At 47.9% G+C, this 19,507-nt stretch overlaps 1 protein-coding gene across 1 annotated transcript; it reads right to left on the bottom strand.

Annotated features, from left to right (window-relative positions):
* Positions 1-3,338: 3,338 nt before the first annotated feature.
* On the bottom strand, positions 3,339-5,744 carry FRAT1 (FRAT regulator of WNT signaling pathway 1). The gene has a single exon (XM_060110771.1). The coding sequence runs from the start codon at positions 5,660-5,662 to the stop codon at positions 4,829-4,831; it is 834 nt and encodes a 277-aa protein (XP_059966754.1). The 5' UTR covers positions 5,663-5,744; the 3' UTR covers positions 3,339-4,828.
* Positions 5,745-19,507: the final 13,763 nt, after the last annotated feature.

Here is a 19,507-nt window from a genome sequence, read left to right on the forward strand (position 1 = left end):
GCTTCAGAGTGCCCTCCCCACAAACCCTCTCCTTTTTTTTTTTTAGCTGTACGCGGGCCTCTCACCATTGTGGCCTCTCCCATTGCGGAGCACAGGCTCCGGACGCGCAGGCTCAGTGGCCATGGCTCACGGGCCTAGCCGCTCCGCGGCACGTGGGATCCTCCCGGACCGGGGCACAAACCCGTGTCCCCTGCATCGGCAGGCGGACTCTCAACCACTGCGCCCCCAGGGGAGCCCCCGGTTTATGCCTTTTAAGAAACATACTGAAGAAGTCAATAAAAGGCAGGATTTTCCACAAAAGACTTAAAGTAGTGGCCTTAATGCAGTAGCTTCCAGGAATGATGTTTTGTTTTATAAAAGTGTTTATTGGCTATTTTGCTTCTCATACATGATCTAATTTCACCTTCACCGGATTCTTCAAGGTAGGTGCTATACTTATCCCCATTTAGAAGATGAGTTAATTGAGATTATTGAGGTTAAGGATCCTGTCCCAAATCACACAGCTAACAATGCAGGGCTGCCTGCAGAGCCCACGCTCTTATCTATTACACCTCCTGGGACACATTGTTATGGGCAGGTCATTTGTTTTCCCTTCAGTTATGGATGGAAAACCAGGAGGAAGCGCTGCATGGGAGAGTTTTGCTGCTTTGTCTGCACCAGCCTTCCTGGTGTTCAAAGGGAGTGCACCTCAGAGTGGAAACCTCCCTGTGCTTCCACCTCTAAATGAGGGGGTAGCACTAGACCACTGAAGGCTGAGCTCTCCCGGGGCTGACATTCTGTGATTACTGAGCATCAGTGGAAGAAGGGGGAGCTAATTGAGTGAGTTAGTAATTTGGTTGCCAGGGTAACTCTTTCCTGATTGGAAGGTAGGGATCACAGGGTTTGACACAGACTTTGCTGGATAGGAAAGTGGTGTCTGATGTGCACTCCATATTTCTGCTTCTGAGCTGGAAAAGGAAAGAGCAAAAAAGGGTAAAACAGAATTCAAATATTGTAGCATTTATGCCTAATTTAGAATGAAATCTTGGGGTGGCAGACTCTGGAGTTCTTTGTGAGGTGTGGCATTCTTTTCTCCAAATCACTTATTTGTCAATTTCTGTCTTTTAGTTTATTTAGTATTTTTTTCATTGAGTTTATAGCTTTGGTCTTTTATCTTACCCAGGCCATTTTCTGTGGCCAGCTGTCTTCATAGGATGCTGAACATAAGAAAATGGTTACTGCATACCTGGCTTTCCCTAGCTCAGCCTAGGGATCTGGGGCATGGTTTTCCAGGGTTCCAATGGCAGGTTCATCATGTTGGACAACTGCAGGGGTATCATTTACATTGTAGTATATGTGTGGACTTCTGCAGTGAACAATATTGGACTATGTATGATGGTATCAGGCTATTGGAAAGAGGCCTGAGCTGGATGACCGGAGACCTGGGTTCTAGGTTCTGTTAGGCCCTTGACTTCGTAAATGACTTTGTAGGTCACTCTGCACTGCCCCCTTCCTGGAATATTTTTCCACCTATAAAATGGTCTAATAACTTTTTCTTTTTTAATATTTATTTATTTGGCTGCACTGGGTCTTAGTTGCAGCACGCGGGATCTTTAGTTGTGGCATGCGGACTCTTAGTTGCGGCATGTGGGATCTAGTTCCTGGGGGCGCAGAGTCTTAGCCACTGGACCACCAAGGAAAAATGGTCTAATAACTTTTTAAAATCATTAATGTAAACCCTGACTTATTCCAAAAGATGTCTTGGGGGTGACTAGTAAGATCTTATAGGATTTTTAAAGATGGATGGTTTATACCCTGTGACGGATACAGGGTTGTAGTGCAGTTAAAGCACCTCATAGTAGGCATTAGTTTTCTCCAGTCTTCCTTTTTGAAGGAGGGAGTTGTATTACATGAACCCTATGGTTGAGTCTAGCCTTAACCAATCATTACAAGAAGCCAGCACGTTTGGGGCAGTGGCACTGAATCATGGCCATCTTGGCCCTGGATTGCTCCTAACTCTTTGACCTCCAGGAAATCCCACCTCATCTAAGAAGTGAGGACCTCAGGGCTCCTCCAGTGCCAGGGCAAGTTGGCACCTGACCACTTTCCTTTTGCTCAGAGCCCAGAGGTGGTAGCCCACTTCATTGTTAGAGGCCCCCCTTCCTCAGTTTGTGTTAGAGCCTCCATAGTCACCATTCCTTTGCTGGGTGGCACTGGACTGAGTCTTCCACAACCCTTCCTGGGCAGGTTGTGGGAAATGGCTGGCTTGGTGTGTTCTGGAGGTACTTCTCAGAGACCATCGGGTCTGTGTGTGTATTTGAAGAGAGAGAATGGGGAGGTATAAACAACAGGCATTGAGTCCAAAAGGGAGTTAGAAAATCAGGTCTCTAAATCATACAGCACTCAATCCAGAAAGCACTTGTGGGATCACAGCATGCCCTTGTTTTATGAGAAACCGAGGACTCAGTCCATTGGCTACCAAGGGACAGTCCTGGGAAGGAAGGGGTAGGGACTGGACTATTCATCTCCAGGATGTGCCAGTCACAAGGAACCTTTTTCTCATCATCTCATGTCTCATCTGTTGTACAGATGAGGAAACCGAAGCTCACAGAGGTTGAGCAACTTGTCCAAAGTCTCCATTTAATGAGGGGACTTGAACCCTGGATATACTGTTGCCAGCATGGCTCCTTGCTGGAGGAAACAGACCAAAGTAACTGAGAACAGGAGGGACAGGGATGGGTTGTTCCATCACTGCTTAGGGAGAGAATGGGAGTGAACGTGCCAAGGGCAAAGAGAGGAGAGGAGTCCTTTCATACCCTCCCAGTCGGTTTCCCACTGCAGGTTTGCATCCTGAGCAGTCCCTAAACAAGAGCTGCCCCAGCCTAAAGGGCCACCTTGTGGAACAAGTCCACTTAATGACCATAGTAGAAAGAAAAAAGTGATAAGCCTCCCAGTCTGAAGTGACTGACTGATCTGATGTCCTTTGCTAATACAGTCAGAGGGAGCTTCTCCAGCACTGACTAGTAATCCAGAAGGCTCTAAGGCTTTAGTGAATGGGATTGGTCCAAAACCTGACCCCGCTTTCATTTAATTTCATGCCAGCATCAATACACACCCAGCCACGCAGACCCTGTCTAACTAGTGAGCTGCTCAGACACAAAGGCGCTCTAATTACCATCCACAAGCCAGGCTGACAAGGATTTCAAGTGTTTTCATGTTTATGGAGATCAGAGAAACGTGTTCTGTGCATCTTTCCCACCGACGACAAGTATAAAATAAAACCAAACAAAAAACCCAACGCATTTATTAAAAACAGATATTTCAGTTAAGTTAACATCCTATAATCAGGATAGCCACAATTCCAGACACTTCGCTGCGAAGTGTAGGTATGTCAATAGCCACATCTGGATGATGAACGTGCCATTGAATCTTATAAAACTAAAACACCAACAATACCATCTTAGATCCTTCAGACTGAGTGAATGTTATGTTACAAGCACTTCACCAGATTCACAATGGCAAAGCCTGCAGCTTCTCCATTTGGAGGGTCACATTTTCTACTCGGTTTCCTTCACTTACAAAGGCGAGCTGGCATGGCTGGGGGAGGGGCAAAGGGAGGAAATCAACTCCATCTATCCAGGGAATTGCAGCTGTTATTGCAAAAGGCCCCGGAGAGCCCATTATAAGCTGCTGTGCTAGGCTGTGTGTCCCTGGAGTGCCCCATCACGTGGTGTCTCCTCAGCCCCCAGCTCGGGGCCCCCAGGAGCGCCAGCGCCACCCGCTAGAGTAGGACAGCAGAGCCGAGGGGAAGAGAAGGGACCCGAGGCCACTTCTCAGGGCCGTTTCCGTGAAAGCCCGGGGCGCGGCCGCCCGCGGGAGGCACCGGCGCCCAGCACGTCGCCGCCTCCTCACACCCGCGGTGGCAGCGGTGCGCGTGTCCTCAGGAGACTCCAGCACTTGCAAAACCCCGCGCTCTACTCCGAGTACAGGCGGAACCTGGCGACTCTACCCTGCTGGAGCCCCGCAATCTCGTGTGCTCCCAGGAAACAGTGATCTTGAACCCGAGAAGGGGCGGACAGGCTGTGAAAATACACTTTCGAGGGGACCGAGGGTTCACTTCGCGCCTTGCCCTCCCCTTTCCCCAGCACCTGTCGGCCCCACCTCCCATCAGCATCACAGGCGCACCGCCTTCCCCCGCCACTCAGAGAACTTCAGGCAGTTGCAAAGCGGGGGCAGAGAAAAGGCTACGTCTATTCAATTCCCCAAAACGTCCTTTCCCGGTGCCGCGTGTTTTATATCAAGAACCAGCAACCCAAAATACACGAGACGGTTTTTTTTAAGTGTCGTAAAATTTCAAGTCTGGCAGTTTGAGGTACTCCCTGAAATGATCTACACAGGTTCCTCTCCCTCAAAGTGGATCAGGAACCAGCCCTGGAAAGGTAAAGCAAGTAACTGGGATCATGCTCGTCCTTTGGGCGTTCGGCGATCCTGAGAAGCGTGGACTGTGACCATATGGTCGTCAGGCTGGAGGGTCCGGAGAGGCTGCGTGGAACTGCACGCTGCGCCACCAGGACTGGTCACGCCAATGAGGAGTCCTTCTGACTGTGAGCTTGGGGTGCGCTCTGTAATCTGCCTTAAATAGGACCAATGAAGTCTTGTTTTTCAACCACATCGGGGGCCTCGACTTCAGTTCCCATGAAAACATTCGCGATTTTTCGATTCCTCGTCTTCATTAGTTATTTTCCCGCTTCCAAAAGCGCGAGTTCACCAGTCTGAGTAGAGACGCAGCCCTCAGGGGGAACCCCTTGCCCTCCAGGCAGAGGCTGGCGCTGTGGCCACTCTCGGGGTGTTAGCTGCCGGGGACTAGAACGCCGTCGCCAGTTCTGAGCTGCGCCCTCCTCCCAGACGAGCCAGGGTCGCTGCAGGCCGCGCGAGGGCTGCGGGGCAAAGGGGGCTCATGCACTGGGGCCGACAGAGGGCCCACGAGCTGGCGTCGGGGAAGTTTTGCGTGTAACTGCAGCCGTCGCGAATGAAGCCTCCGCACGGCCTCCTTGATGAGGTTCCCCGAGATCACGAGCTGCTGCAGAAGCCGGTGCGGGTCGTCGTCGCCGGTGCGGGCTTGAGGCTGTAGCCCGCGTCGCTGCTGCAGGCGGCGGGAGGCGGCGGCGTCCCGCAGCCATCCTCGCCGGCAAGGACCCGACAGCGGCTGCGGGGCGCCTCGCTTGTCAACTCCCGAAGGCCCATCAAGGCTGGGCTGAGGGGGCAATGGGGACAGCGCGCTGGGGCCTGCGGCGAGCTCGGCCACAAAGTAGGGCGCAGCCCGGCCCCGCACCCGGCCGCGGTCCCCGAGGGAGCAGCGCAGGGCCCCCGGGGGCGCCGGACCCCCAGTCTCGGCCGAGGCGGGCGGCAGAAGCAACGGCAGAGCCGGGGCTCGGGCCTTGTCCGCCCGCACCACGGCCGGGGGTCGCGGGGGCTGCAGTGGCGGCCCCGGGGGCGCGCACGGGGAGGCAGGGCGGTCCTGCGCCGCGTCCAGCTGCAGCGTCTCGCCGATCTGGGCCACCAGTCGGTCCACCTCGCCCGAGCCGCCCAGAGTCACCGACTGTTCCAGCAGGAGGAAGCTGTCCTCCTCCTCCTCCTCCTCTTCCTCGCCGGCTTCCTCTTCCTCCTCCCTCCGGCACGGCATGGCCCCTCGCGCGGGCACCCGGAGCTCTGCGGGAGTCGCCGGCGGCTCGGCTGCCCCCGGGGCTCGGTGGGCCGCGGCGGAGCCGGGCGCGGTGCTGAGGCCGAAGCCGGAGCCGGGGCGGACGCGGAAGCCGCAGCCCGCCAGGCACTCTCGCCGCGCGCCAGCAGCCGCGGGAGCCGGAATCCTACCGGCTCGGGTTGATTTGTAAACAATGGGTGACGTTGCCGCCGGCCCCTACCACCGCGCCGAGGAGGGGTTGCGCCTTACCGTTGAGGGGCGGGGCTCCCTCTGGGCAGGGGTCCCGGGTGAAGCTTTGATGCCTTTGAGCTCTACAGCCCTGAATGCTGTCTGCGGGGGGCACTGGGGAGCTGATCCTCGCTCTCTTGGCCGGGCGTGATCGGTATTTCCTGAAGATGGACACCGGCGTGGCCTCTGTTGGTTTCTTCCACACACAAGCAAGGACACTTACACCCACACACCCACACACTTCTCTCCCTTAGGCGCGTCATCTCATCTGGTTTTGGCATTTGCACCTTTGAGGTCCGGGATGCCGGCAATTTGGGAAGTGATGGCAGAGCGAGTGAAGCGAGCGATGGAGAGAAGGCGTCAGGCTAGGGATCTGTCTGGAGATTAGGCAAACGTAGCTGAAAGAGATGAAAAGGAAGAAGGAGACCTTGTGGTGCGATGGGGGTGGAGGATTGGGAATTGGCAAAGAAAGGCCACTGATTAATGTTTTTTTGATCAGGAGTGTGGGTATGTGGGGACCTGGACTGGGGCTGTCATTACTGGAGAGGCGGTTGCTCGTCTTGGGAGGGGAGGCGAACTAGAAAGTTCTTTTAAGAAGAATGCCTCAGCCCAGTTAGGGGAGTATCCTTTCTGAGGGGGTAGCAAGAGAAGAAAATGGTCAGCTCTTTGGATGGAAATGGAGATACGGCCGCCGTAACCCTTCATGATATCATGGTTGGCTTAATGATTAACCAAGACCTCATTTTTTAACAGAAAGAGGTAGAAAACGATCCTTTACCGTCACATTGCCTGGAGGTTTAAAATCTTTATTCAAGATCCCAAACCCTCAGGCCTAACTTCCAAACATTACACTTGTAGGTAGATTTTTGGTGGACCAACCTTTACAGGGAAGGGATAGTATCAGGGTGATGGAAATATTCTAAAACTGGATTACGGTAATGGTTGCACCATTAAGTTTTAAAAATCATTAAAATGAGTGAAGTTTATGACATGTAAATTATATGTCAATAAAGCTGTTTTAACAATTAGCTGCAAAGCATGCACACACAAACACAGAAACCAGGCAGTAGAGAGCTACTTTAAAATATGGAGCAGGGGAGTAGCATGATTTAGAAAGAAAGAGACTGGAGCCTGGGGATCCAGATAAGTAGAAACAAGGGTCTTGGTGGGCAGTTCCAAGATGATAATTACAGGAGCAAACTTTTCGGGAAGAATGGGATGGAGGGAAGAGGTGGGAAGTTGTTAAAAAAAAGAGTTGGGCTTATTTTTGTCAAGTGTGGAGGGAAGAATGTGAGAATAAAAGAGGATGAGGCGGTTTGAAGAAAGCAAATGAATTTTTTAAAATTAATTTATTTTTGGCTGCACTGTGTCTTTAGTTGTGGCAGGCGGGATCTAGTTTCCTGACCAAGGATCGCACCCCGGGCCCCCTGCATTGGGAGTGTGGAGTCTTAACCACTGGACCACCAGGGAAGTCCCCAGCAAATGAATTTTTAAATCTTGGCAATCGAGACTTCCACAGGGTGTCATAAAAATCATCACCTCCTTTTAGTGGATTCCTTAAGATTTTCTATATATGAGATCACATCATCTGCAGACAGGGATGAAGTTTTACTTCTCCCTTTCTAATCTGGATGCCTTTTATGTTTCCTGCCTAATTGCCCTGGCTGAAACCCCTAGAACAACGATGAAGAGAAGTGGTGAGGGCAGACATCCTTGTCTTATTCCTGATCTTAGGGGAAAGCATTCAGTCTTTCACCATTAAGTTTGATGTTGGCTCTGTTTTTTTTTAAAATTTAATTAATTAATTAAATTTTGGCTGCGTAGGGTCTTCCTTGCTGGCTTTTTTTTTCTAGTTGCCGTGAGCGGGGGCCTACTCTTCGTGGCGATGCAGGGGCTTCTCACTGCGGTGGGTTCTCCTGTTGCAGAGCACAGTCTCTAGGTGCGCAGGCTTCAGTAGTTGTGGCACGCGGCCTCAGTAGTTGTGTCTCATGGGCTCTAGAGCGCAGACTCAGTAGTTGTGGCGCATGGGCTTAGTTGCTCTGCGGCATGTGGGATCTTCAGGGACCAGGACTTGAACCCATGTCCCCTGCATTGGCAGGCGGATTCATAACCACCGCACCCCCAGGGAAGTCCTTGGCTCTGGATTTTCATAGATGGCCTTACTCAGGTTGGGGATGTTCCCTTCTTTTTCCGGTTTGTTGAGCATTTTTTTAATTGTGAACAGGTCATCCTCTCTATTTCATTTTTTTTTTTTTTTTTTTTTTTTTTTTTTTGCGGTACGTGGGCCTCTCACTGTTGTGGCCTCTCCCCCCACGGAGCACAGGCTCCGGACGCACAGGCTCATCAGCCATGGCTCACGGGCCCAGCCGCTCCGTGGCATGTGGGATCTTCCCGGACCGGGGCACGAACCTGTGTCCCCTGCATCGGCAGGCGGACTCTCAACCACTGTGCCACCAGGGAAGCCCCTCTCTATTTCTTTATTTGAAATATATTTGACATAAAACCTTGTGTAAATTTAAGGCATCCCCTCATTTACAGTCATTCATTTGAGAGTGTGGTCAAAGCAGCACTTATTAGCTAGAATATTCTGAACCTAATTAGTTAAAAATTTTAAACGAAAATAATTAGCAGCAGTTTAGAATTTTTGTTTTTATTTTTTGATTCAAAATTTATAGGCCTCATGCATGCATCGTTTTGTGTGTGAAAATGGTCCAACCACTTTTGGAAATGTTCTGGCAGGTTTTTTGTTTTTTGTTTTTTGTTTTTGTTTTTTTTTTGCGGTACGCGGGCCTCTCACTGCTGTGGTCTCTCCCGTTGTGGAGCACAGGCTCCAGACGCGCAGGCTCAGCGGCCATGGCTCACAGGCCCAGCCGCTCTGCGGCATGTGGGATCTTCCCGGACCAGGGCACAAACCCGTGTCCCCTGAATCGGCAGGCGGACTCTCAACCACTGCGCCACCAGGGAAGCCCTTTTTTTTTTTTTTTTAAGAATTGATTTTAGGGCTTCCCTGGTGGCGCAATGGTTAAGAATCTGCCTGCCAATGACTACTGAACTTGCGCTCTAGAGCCCGCGAGCCACAACTACCGAGCCCACGCACCACAGCTACTGAAGCCTGTGTGCCTAGAGCCCGTGCACTGCAACAAGAGAAACCACCACAATGAGAAGTCCACACACCGCAACGAAGAGTAGCCCCTGCTCTCCGCAACTATAAAAAAAAAAAAAAGAATTGATTTTATTTTGTTGAGTGGATGCTTCCTCTTACAGTGATATGTGTTTATTGATATAGAATGATGTCATACTGTTTAAAAATTTTTTTTTAATTTATTTAATTTATTTTTGGCTGCATTGGGTCTTCCTTGTGGAGCAGGGTTCTAGGCACACAGGCTTCAGTAGCTGTGGTGCACGGGCTCTTCCCAGACCAGCGCTCAAACCCGTGTTCCCTGCATTGACAGACGGATTCTTAACCACTGCGCCACCAGGCAAGTCCTATATCTTGATATCTTGATTCCAGGTTTCCCAGGTGTATGCATGTGTTAAAAACTCATTGAATCGTACACTTAGAATTCACTGTATGTAAATTTTACATGAAAAGTAAAAACTACACAAATATTGATTTCTAGTTAATAGACATGCTGGATGAAGTATACTGATGTTTGCAATTTATTCTCAAGTGCACAAAAATGTGAGATGGATTGACATATAGATAGAAGGATGGTTAGGACAGGTAGGTATATGATAAAGCATGTATAGTAGAATGTTAATGTCACTGTATAACCCAGCAATTCCACTCCTAGGTATATACATGAGAGATTTGGAAACATGTTCACACAAAAATTTGTACCCGAGTGTTTACAGCAGCATTATTCATAATAGCTCCAAACTAGAAGAACCTAAATGTTCATTAGCAAATGAATGGATGATAAAATGTTATCTATTCATACAATGGAATATAATTCATGATAAAAAGGAACTAAATAGTGTTATATGTTACAGTATGAGTGAACCTTGGAGACATTATTCTAAGCAAAAGAAACTAGACACAAAAGGCCACCTATTGTATGATTCCATTTATATGAAATGTTTGGAATAGACAAATCTTTCTATCTACAGATAGAAAGTAGATTAGTGGTTGCCAGGGGTGGGAAGAGAGGGGAATTAAGACTAATTGATAATGGGCATGGGATTTCTCTTGGAGTGATGAAAATGTTCTGGAATTAGTGGTGATGTTTGCACAATATAGTGAATACACTTAAAACCACTGAAGCACACACTTCAAAAGTGTACACTTTAAAATTCACTTTAAAGTGAATTTTATGTTATGTGAAGTATAGCTTAATTTTTTAAATGCTAAAAAAAATGTTAATGGTAGAATCTGGGTAGAATTAGGTGCTGGGTAATAGGGTAGTTCACTGTTAAATTCCTTCAATTTTTTTTTTTTTTTTTTTTTTTTTTTTTGCAGTACGCGGGCCTCTCACTGTTGTGGCCTCTCCCGTTGCGGAGCACAGGCTCCGGACGCGCAGGCTCAGCAGCCACGGCTCACGGGCCCAGCCGCTCCGCGGCATGTGGGATCCTCCCAGACCGGGGCACGAACCCGTATCCCCTGCATCGGCAGGCGGACTCCCAACCACTGCGCCACCAGGGAAGCCCTCCTTCAATTTTGTTGACTAAAAAATTTAAGAAAAAAATAAATTAAATGTTAGAAAAAAATAAGCCACAGAAAGGGGGTGATTACTTTTGTGACTGCTTTTTTTTTTTTTTTCTTTTTGCGGTATGCGGGCCTCTCACTGTTGTGGCCTCTCCCGTTGCGGAGCACAGGCTCCGGATGCGCAGGCCCAGCGGCCATGGCTCACGGGCCCAGCCGCTCCGCGGCATATGGGATCCTCCCAGACCGGGGCACGAACCCGTATCCCCTGCATCGGCAGGCGGACTCTTAACCACTGCGCCACCAGGGAGGCCCGTGACTGCTTTTTAGAACTGCCCAGGGCACAGAGGGCTGGCTCCGGGCTGACTATTGGGAAGGAAGGGAGGAACTGTACACCCTGCTGGCATGTTACCTAATGCCTGACAGGGCAATCCTGTGGATTCACACTCCAGGGTTGAAAAGATGTAGACAATCTGCTGCGCATCGACTAAATTCTTGCCCAATGTGGAGGATTTCCAACTGTATGGCAGGATTGGGGCTTGCCACTGTTTTAGAGACCAGCAGCATCCCTGAGTGATGAGCCTTGGAAGCAGCAAAGCAGACACAGGCTTGCTCCTTTTCCCCTCCCTTCATTGCCTCCCAGCTCCCAGACAGGGAGGCTTTAGGAGCTGGGCTGGTTGGGGAGGAGGGATTTGTACTGAGAGAATTTAAGAGATTAGGGGATTCACACTGAGATGCAAAGAGGTGCTAATGAGTTATTAAACACCTCTCTGTACAGTAGCAGCTACAGAAAACTGGAAACACTGGGAAAGCAGAAGTTGAAAATGTCTTAGAGGCTGCTTATAAGGCAGGGAAGATAACTGTCCACTGGTTAAACGGGGTGCTAGGAATAGTCAGGTCTGTAACTCAGTAGTTAAAATGGATTAAAGGATTGGGCTAACACTGGTGCAACAGTGTGGAGTATTTTGCCATTTATAAAAGTAGAAAGGACTCAAGATTGGAAAGAAGGTTTAGAGGGATGCAGCCCCAGAGGTGGAGACTGGAGTAATGTACTGAGTTGAATAGGGTCCCTTCCAAATTCATGTCCACCAGGAATCTGTAAATGTGACTTTATTTGGAAATAGGGCCTTTGAAGATGTAATCAATGTAATGTGAGGTCGAACTGGATTAGGGTGGGCCCTCATCCAGTGGCTGGTATCCTTTTACAAGAGGGAAATTTGGACACAGAGACACACAGGGAGGATGCCATGTATGGACAGAGGCAGAGATTGGAGTGATGTTTGCCACAAGCCAAGAAACACCAAGGATTGCCAGCAATTACCAGAAGCTAAGAGAGAGCATGGAGCAGCTTCTCCTGCCAAGTCCCCAAGAAGGAACCGGCCCTGCCAACCGACACCTTATTTATATCAGACTTCTGGCCTCCAAAGCTGTGAGAAAATAGATTTCTGTTGTTTTAAGTCACCAGGTTTGTGGTAATTTGTTACAGTAGCCCTGGGAAACCTAGTGCAAGCAGTTTCAAGGAATTGTTTAAAATGTGTAAGCTATGGAGATTCAATGGAAAAACTGAAGGCCTGAGAGCCTCTCTGATGGATTTTGAGTTATCCTAGGCCCAGCCAGATCTACCATTAGAACAGGAAAAAAGAATGAAGAGATGAAAAGACAAGGGGCCACTACACCCTCATTATATTTTTTAAAAAATATTTATTTATTTATTTGGTTGCACCAGGTCTTAGTTGTGGCAGACGGGCTCCTTAGTTGTGGCTCCAGGGCTCCTTAGTTGTGGCATGCGAACTCTTAGTTGCAGCATGCATGTGGGATCTAGTTCCCTGACCAGGGATAGAACCTGGGCCTCATGCATTGGGAGTGTGGAATCTTATCCACTGCGCCACCAGGGAAGTTCCCCTCATTATTGTACATTTTTGTTTTTGTTTTTTAATCTGGTTGTGCTGAGTCTTAGTTGTGGCAGGCAGGCTCTTTTTAGTTGCAGCTCACAGGATCCTTAGTTGCGGCAGGCGGGCTCCTTAATTATGGCATGTGAACTCTTAGTTGCGGCATGCATGTGAGATCTAGTTCCCTGACCAGGGATCGAACCTGGGCCCCATGTATTGGGAGTGCGGAGTCTCATCCACTGCACCACCAGGGAAGTACCCCCCCCCACTCATTGTATGTTGATCATGTGTAAAAAAAATGGCTATGTCAGGAACACATTTCTACAGGGACTATTAGAATGATCCTACATAGGCTGATGCAGTTAACGCTCTTATTTCTGGGACTGTGGAAAAGACTGCACTGCCTTTGCCAAACCATGGCAGTGGGGATGGAAAAGTAGATGCTCGAACTTACAGAGTGATTGGCTATAGGTGTCAAGGGAAGGCAGTCTTGGATCTGCAGAGGCTTTGTGTCTGTCTGTATGCCTGGGTGTCAACAGAATCGGAAATCAGGAGACACATGGTCAGGTAGTATAATTCAGAATTTTAAAAAAAGACTTTAGTTTTATTTATTTGAATAGATAATACAGCCACGTGGTTCAAAATTCTAAAGGTCAAAATGAGTACAGTGAAAGAAAGCCCTCCCCCAATTCCTGTCCTCAGCCACCCAGTTTCCCTTCCTGGAGGCAAACTATACTAACATTTGTTGTATATTCTTTTCAAATATATTTTATGCATTTACATATATATTTTCTATATTCTGCCTTTGTTAAATAGTAGTTATAACAGAGGCTGCAGTTTGCCTCCCAGTTACTATCCTTCCCTTCAACACCAAGTTGTAGCAGCACCAGAGCCATAGACCACATTTTCTGGCTTCTCCTACAGCTAGATGGGGCCATGTGATTAAGTTCTGGCCAGTGAGGTGTAAGTGAGAAGTGTATGGTATTTTTGGTAAATCTCGCTATTAGGAAGGGGGCCAAGTGCCTCTCTTTTTCTTTCATCTTGTCTCCTGGAATGTGGATGTGATGTTTAGAGCTCTAGCAGCCATATTGAACTAAGAAAGAGCAGTGAATTTGAAGGAATCTCAAACGAGGTCTGAAGACACAAATACAGTCCTAGACTTCCTGCCTCCAGATCTCTTCTATGTGAGAAAGAAATAACATTCTATCTTTTTAAAAAAAATTTATTTACTTAATTTACTTATTTTTGGCTGTGTTGGGTCTTTGTTGCTGTGCACGAGCTTTCTCCAGTTGCGGAGAGTGGGGGCTACTCTTCGTTGAGGTGCACGGGCTTCTCATTGCGGTGGCCTCTCTTGTTGCGGAGCACGGGCTCTAGGCACATGGGCTTCAGTAGTTGTGGTACGCGAGCTCAGCAGCTGTAGCTCACGGGCTCTAGAGTGCGGGCTGAGTAGTTGTGGCGCAGGTGCTTAGTTGCTCTGCAGCATGTGGGATCTTCCCGGACCAGGGCTCAAACCCGTGTCTCCTGCATTGGCAGGCGGATTCCCAGCCACTGCGCCACCAGGGAAGCCCAACATTCTGTTTTGTTTAAGTCAACCAGGATCTTTTAAAAGACAATGCTAATATAATCAGAAAATCATCAAAGGTGATTTGGAGGGCAATGCCGGTCAGGCAAGGCCTATGGGAAGTACTCAGATCAGGAAATGAAGCAGATAATAACAGTAACTACCATATATTGATTAATTTTTTAACAGTTTTATTGAGATATAATTTACCATAAATTTCACACATTTAAAATGTACAATTCAATGTGTTTTAGTATATTTAACAGAGTTATGCAACCATCACCATAATCTAATTTTAGAACATTTGCATCACCCCCCAAAGAAACTTTGTATCCATTAGCTATACAGAAAAGCACTTTACAGATATTATTTTCTTTAATCTTCCAATAACCTCTGAGTTTAGTATTATCCTTTTTCATGGATAAGAAAACCTAGTCCCAGAGTTAAGAAAACTTGTGCAAGGTCACACAAACTACCAGAGCCATAACCAGGATTCAAACTCAGTTTTGGTTGATGCCAAAGCCTGACCTTCTCAAACCACTACCCAGGTGCTGTTACCCAGGTTCTGCAATCTGGTCTTTTAACTCTGCCTGGTTCTTGTTCCCCAAGGTCTGTTTCTTTCCTCCAGTGCCTCTGCCAGTTTTCATGCCTTATTTCTGGTCCCGTTGCCCATGCTCTTCATGTTTCCTTGACTGGGCTCATGCAACTTGTGTCTGGGCCCTAGCTTCTTTCCCTTTAATCCACTCTTCTGGCAGATCAACTTCCTAATGCCCAGCCCTGCTCAGGTTACTCACCACCCCCACTCTGAATAGGTCCACATTACCTCCTGAGTAAAACCCTCAGCTTCTTAACATGGTATCCAGAACTCAGAGGCCTGGCCCTGGTCCACTCATCCAACCTTATCTTGACCCTACAGAAGCCCTTTGCTCTTGTCACACTGGGCCCTTGCCAGCTTCCAAATGCATCTAAAATGTTCCTGTCTCCCCATGCTTAGTCCTGTTCTTTTTGCAGAGAATGTCATCCCCCCAAATTTCTACCCATCTAAATCTTACTCAGTCCAGCCAGAAACCTCCTCCAACAGGCAGTGGTTCCTCCTGCCCTCTGCCCTCCCACCCCATTCAGTTCCCCCAGTGGGGCTCTTACTGCATACTTCCTTTCCGTATTTACTTGGGTTGGCCTAGACTGTAAAATCCAGAGTCCTCGGATTGGCCAGAGTTATTTTGCCCACTCTTTTAGCCAGAGATGGCATCAATGCCACACAAAACGCACAGAGGATAGAAGAGCAGAGGACCCCTAAAGTGATGCTGGATGCATTGAAACAAAAACTTGTGTCCAGTAGTGGTGGGATGTAGTTTTAAGACCCGAGTGACCTCACTATTTCACTTATTACTTCTTTGATTTATTTGATTCACTTGTTCCTCTATTCATTGAATAAATAGTTGAGTGAGCAAAATCAAATACACTCCTTAACCCACAGAACGTACAGTCTAGTGGGAGAAGCCAAAATGAATCAATCATATAAACAAATCTAGAAATGCAGCAAATATAAAACGATAATCTGAGACACGGTTATTGAATCCTCCCAAGAAGGTTTTCAGGTTTCCTAATCCACATGATTGTGTAAATTATTTTAACTGGGTGACAAGCATTTTATTTCACAATTAAAGTGGTCCTTTAAACTTGCATGTTCCAGAAGAGGTACCTTTGGGTTTAATTCACACTGAAGTGTGAATGAATGAGCAAGGCAGCCCTCTCTTCCTACATCCTTGAAAGAAGATGGATCCTATGGTTGAGGATGACTGCAGAGGCCTAAGGGGGCTAAAGGACAATTTCCTTTACTTTCTGATTTTAATTGGGGGATACTTCGAAGCTGCCTCTGAAGGCTTCTGTCTACAGGACAGAGAGGTGGGGAAGCCATTGGGCCTTTGCTGACCTTCACCCTTCTTAGTTGCTATGGAAACTTTATGTGCAAAATTTCTCTCTATACCGAAACAGCCGCCACAAGAATGGGTTAGAGTGGCAGGAAAAAAGGATCCCTCCAGGCTTCAGCTCACATGACAGTGGAGATAACACCCAGCACGGAGAGTTCATAATGTACTGGCCCATTCCTGAACGTCACATATATGTTACTGCTTTGAAACTTACCATCAGCACATGGGGCCTCCTCACCTGAGGTTTGGGGTTTTTGATTACAGCACCAGAGAGATTCCAATTCAAAACAATTTGGTCGGTTTGCGGGTCTTCCAACTCACCCTGCAAGACTCAAGACCACTGCCGCCTCCCTCAGACCCCGCCCCACGTCAGGCCAGGCAGCTTCAGGCTTTCAGAGAATTTGGTCCCTGCCTCTGCTGTGGCCCAGAGAGCCTGGCCCGCTTGCCCTCCAACTACAGTCTGAGCTTTTGGAAGGTAGGATTCATGGCTCATTCAACTCTGTAGCCCCAGCGCTGAGCCCAGTGCCTGACAGATGGCGACCCCCAATCAGAAATGCCCCGGGGCTGCACATGCTTCCAGTTCTCCTCTCTGCCAGCCTCTTGCCACTGACCTGGCTGTTTCCCAGCTTGTTGTCCTGGCTGGGGAAAATGACCCCCAGAACTTTTACTCTGAGGTTCCAGCCCCGAACTCGGTCATTTTTAGCTGCACAGAATTGGTTCCTCTTTCCTTCACCTCATTGAGTTCCCTCCCCCGCTCTCCGGCCCTGTGGCCAATCTTGAAGAGGATTCTGTAGCAGAGCTGGACAGTTTCCTTTTTTCAACATGTGGAATAATGTAGATGTCAGTCTTTAGTGTGTCTGAAGGAGAATGAAGGGTTAAGCTCTGCCCCAGCCCAGAATATTCAGATGCCCCAGGAAGTAAAAAATTGGGAATGATTTGTAGCACACATTTGTCCTTTAATTTTTTCCCATTTTTGTAGGTAATTCCCCACTGGGAGAGCTTTGTTGGGAGACAGACCTTCCCCCAGGCAGAAGGGAAGAGGCAAGCGACCTAGGCCAAGTCAATCAGATGTTCTCCCTGATGACTTTGCCTCTCCAGGGGGTGACGTGGGGACCCACGAACAGGTGGGAAATCAGCAGAGAGGTGACTGTGAGTCAAGTGGCACTGAATGGACTGACCTTGGCTGAGTTTCCAGCTCCCTAGCCTCCTTCCTTCCTGCCAGCTCTTCAACCTAGTATCCTTCCAACAAATCCAGTTTCTGTTATGGTAGCCAAAGTCAGTTTCCAGGGCTTGCCACCCAGATTGACATAAATCTAAATGTACACCTGGAGGGGATGGTTAAAATAAACCAGGGAACATCTATAATGTGGAATACTACACAGAAGTTCAAAAGAGTAAGGGCAGGGAATTCTCTGGTGGTCCAGTGGTTAGGGCTCTCCCTGGTCAGGAAACTAGGATCCCACAAGCCGGGCGGCGTGGCCAAAAAAAGAAAAAGGGAAGAGTAATGGCGGCTTTAGGGGTACGACACAGAAAAGTCTCTAAGATGCATGTATAAGGAAAATATGTACAGCATTTCACCATTTATCTAAAAATTAAAATTATGTATTTCTCTATGTATGTAGGTATTACTGTTAGAATGAGACACCATGAGAGAGCGACGTTTTGTTATGCCTGTATCTCCAGGCCTAGAACAGTGCCTGGCACGTAGTAGGCATTCAATAGCTATTTGTTGAATAAATGTATTGTGTAGAAAAACATCTGAACAGACACAAACAGAAAATAGTGGTTTCTTAGAGGAGGGACTAGAATGTGGGGAGAGGTCAACAAAGGAGATTTTGCCTGTATTATTATTATTATTTTTTTGTGTGAGTGGTATGTGGACTTCTCACTGCCGTGGCCTCTCCCGTTGTGGAGCACAGACTCCGGGCACACAGGCTCCGGACGCACAGGCTCCGGACGCACAGGCTCAGCTGCCATGGCCCACGGGCCCAGCCGCTCCGCAGCACATGGGATCCTCCCGGACCGGGGCACGAACCCACGTCCCCTGCATCAGCAGGCGGACTCTCAACCACTGCACCACCAGGGAATCCCTACCTCTATTATGTGAATTTTTTTTTACAAGGAAAATATCTTCATGTATTACTTGTGTAATTAAACAATATAAAAAGAAAAGAGCTAAATATTAACAGATGATGAAAAAGACATTAAAATAATGATTCCAAAGACTTTATCATAACAAATACAAGTTTTCTGGCAAAGGAAAGGGGGAAAGAAAGAAAGGGATATTACAGGTGAGTACATGATATTTTGGTGGGACTGTTGGCCTTTTTGACAAGAGAACAAATCATTACATTTTTTAGACTTTTTTCTTTTTTTAATGTTCAATAAGCACCCTCACCCTATCCCTATCTAGGCTCATTACTGATGTAAGGCTCAGAAATGCTTATTGTACACATGATATTTTTATATTTTGGTGTGGGCATCAAAATGTCCTGCTTTAATTCAAGCCGAGGGAACAGCAAGAACAAAAGTGGAAAACAGATGCATCTGGGGACTCCAAGTCACTTGCATTGTTGGAGGGTGGGGTTAGACGTGGGGAGGGGAGAGGATGATGCTGGGGCTGGGGTCATGGGCAGATCCTTCTTTTCTTTCTCTTCCATCTTGTTCCTTCTTTTTCTTCCCTCCTATATTTCCTCCTCCTTCCCCCGCACCGCCCTTGAGGCCAGGGCCTGGAAACACAAAGAAGATTCGAATACCACATCTGCCCAAAGCTCCAGGTCTGTTGGGGTAGGTAGATGGATTTGCAGTCACATTTGTGGCAGACTCACGTCCATGCCTCTGCTCTTCAACCATCCTTTAGAGCCCTGGCCTTCTTCCCTTCTCCACACTTCTGAATTCTTGCGAGTCTGTTCTTTACTTTGGTATTTAGTCTTTCATAATTCTAAGCTGTCTTTTGTTGTATGTGACTTACGTGTGTCCATTTTGTCTCCCTGAGTCCACTGTAAACTCCTTGAGGGCTGGGGCCACTTTTCTGTGACCTTTTGTTCAGCCAGGCTGTTGGAAACAAGAGGACTTTCTGAACTTTCAAGAATGCCTGCTGTACAGCTGTGCTTATCATCGCTCTAACAATCAATAACTAGACTGGGTAAGGAAGATGATCTCGGGGGAGCCGTGACATCCTCTCAGAAACAGGGTGTGCAGGCTTGTCGGCTGGGGAGTAATTTTAGATCACTCAGCAGTGATACTTTCTTGTAATCAGAAGTCACAGCAGGACAGCTGGTTTTGAGGAGGGACACTCCCCTCTCCAGGTTAACCGATTAAACTGTAACCTCAAGTGTAATGTATGGTCCTTATCACACAGCAATGGAGATAGAAGTGTTATCTGAGAAGGGAGTTTGGCATTCTTCTTTTTTTTTTTTGGGCCTCACTGCGGAGCATGCAGGATCTTAGTTCCCTGACCAGGGATCAAACCCGTGCCTCCTGAACTGTAAGCTCGGAATCCTAACCACTGGACCACCAGGGAATTCCCATGGAGTTTAGCATTCTTAATATTCATCATCTCACCTTGAACATTTA

The sequence above is a fragment of the Mesoplodon densirostris genome, chromosome 1, assembly GCF_025265405.1.
Source record: "Mesoplodon densirostris isolate mMesDen1 chromosome 1, mMesDen1 primary haplotype, whole genome shotgun sequence".
Lineage (NCBI taxonomy): Eukaryota > Metazoa > Chordata > Mammalia > Artiodactyla > Ziphiidae > Mesoplodon > Mesoplodon densirostris.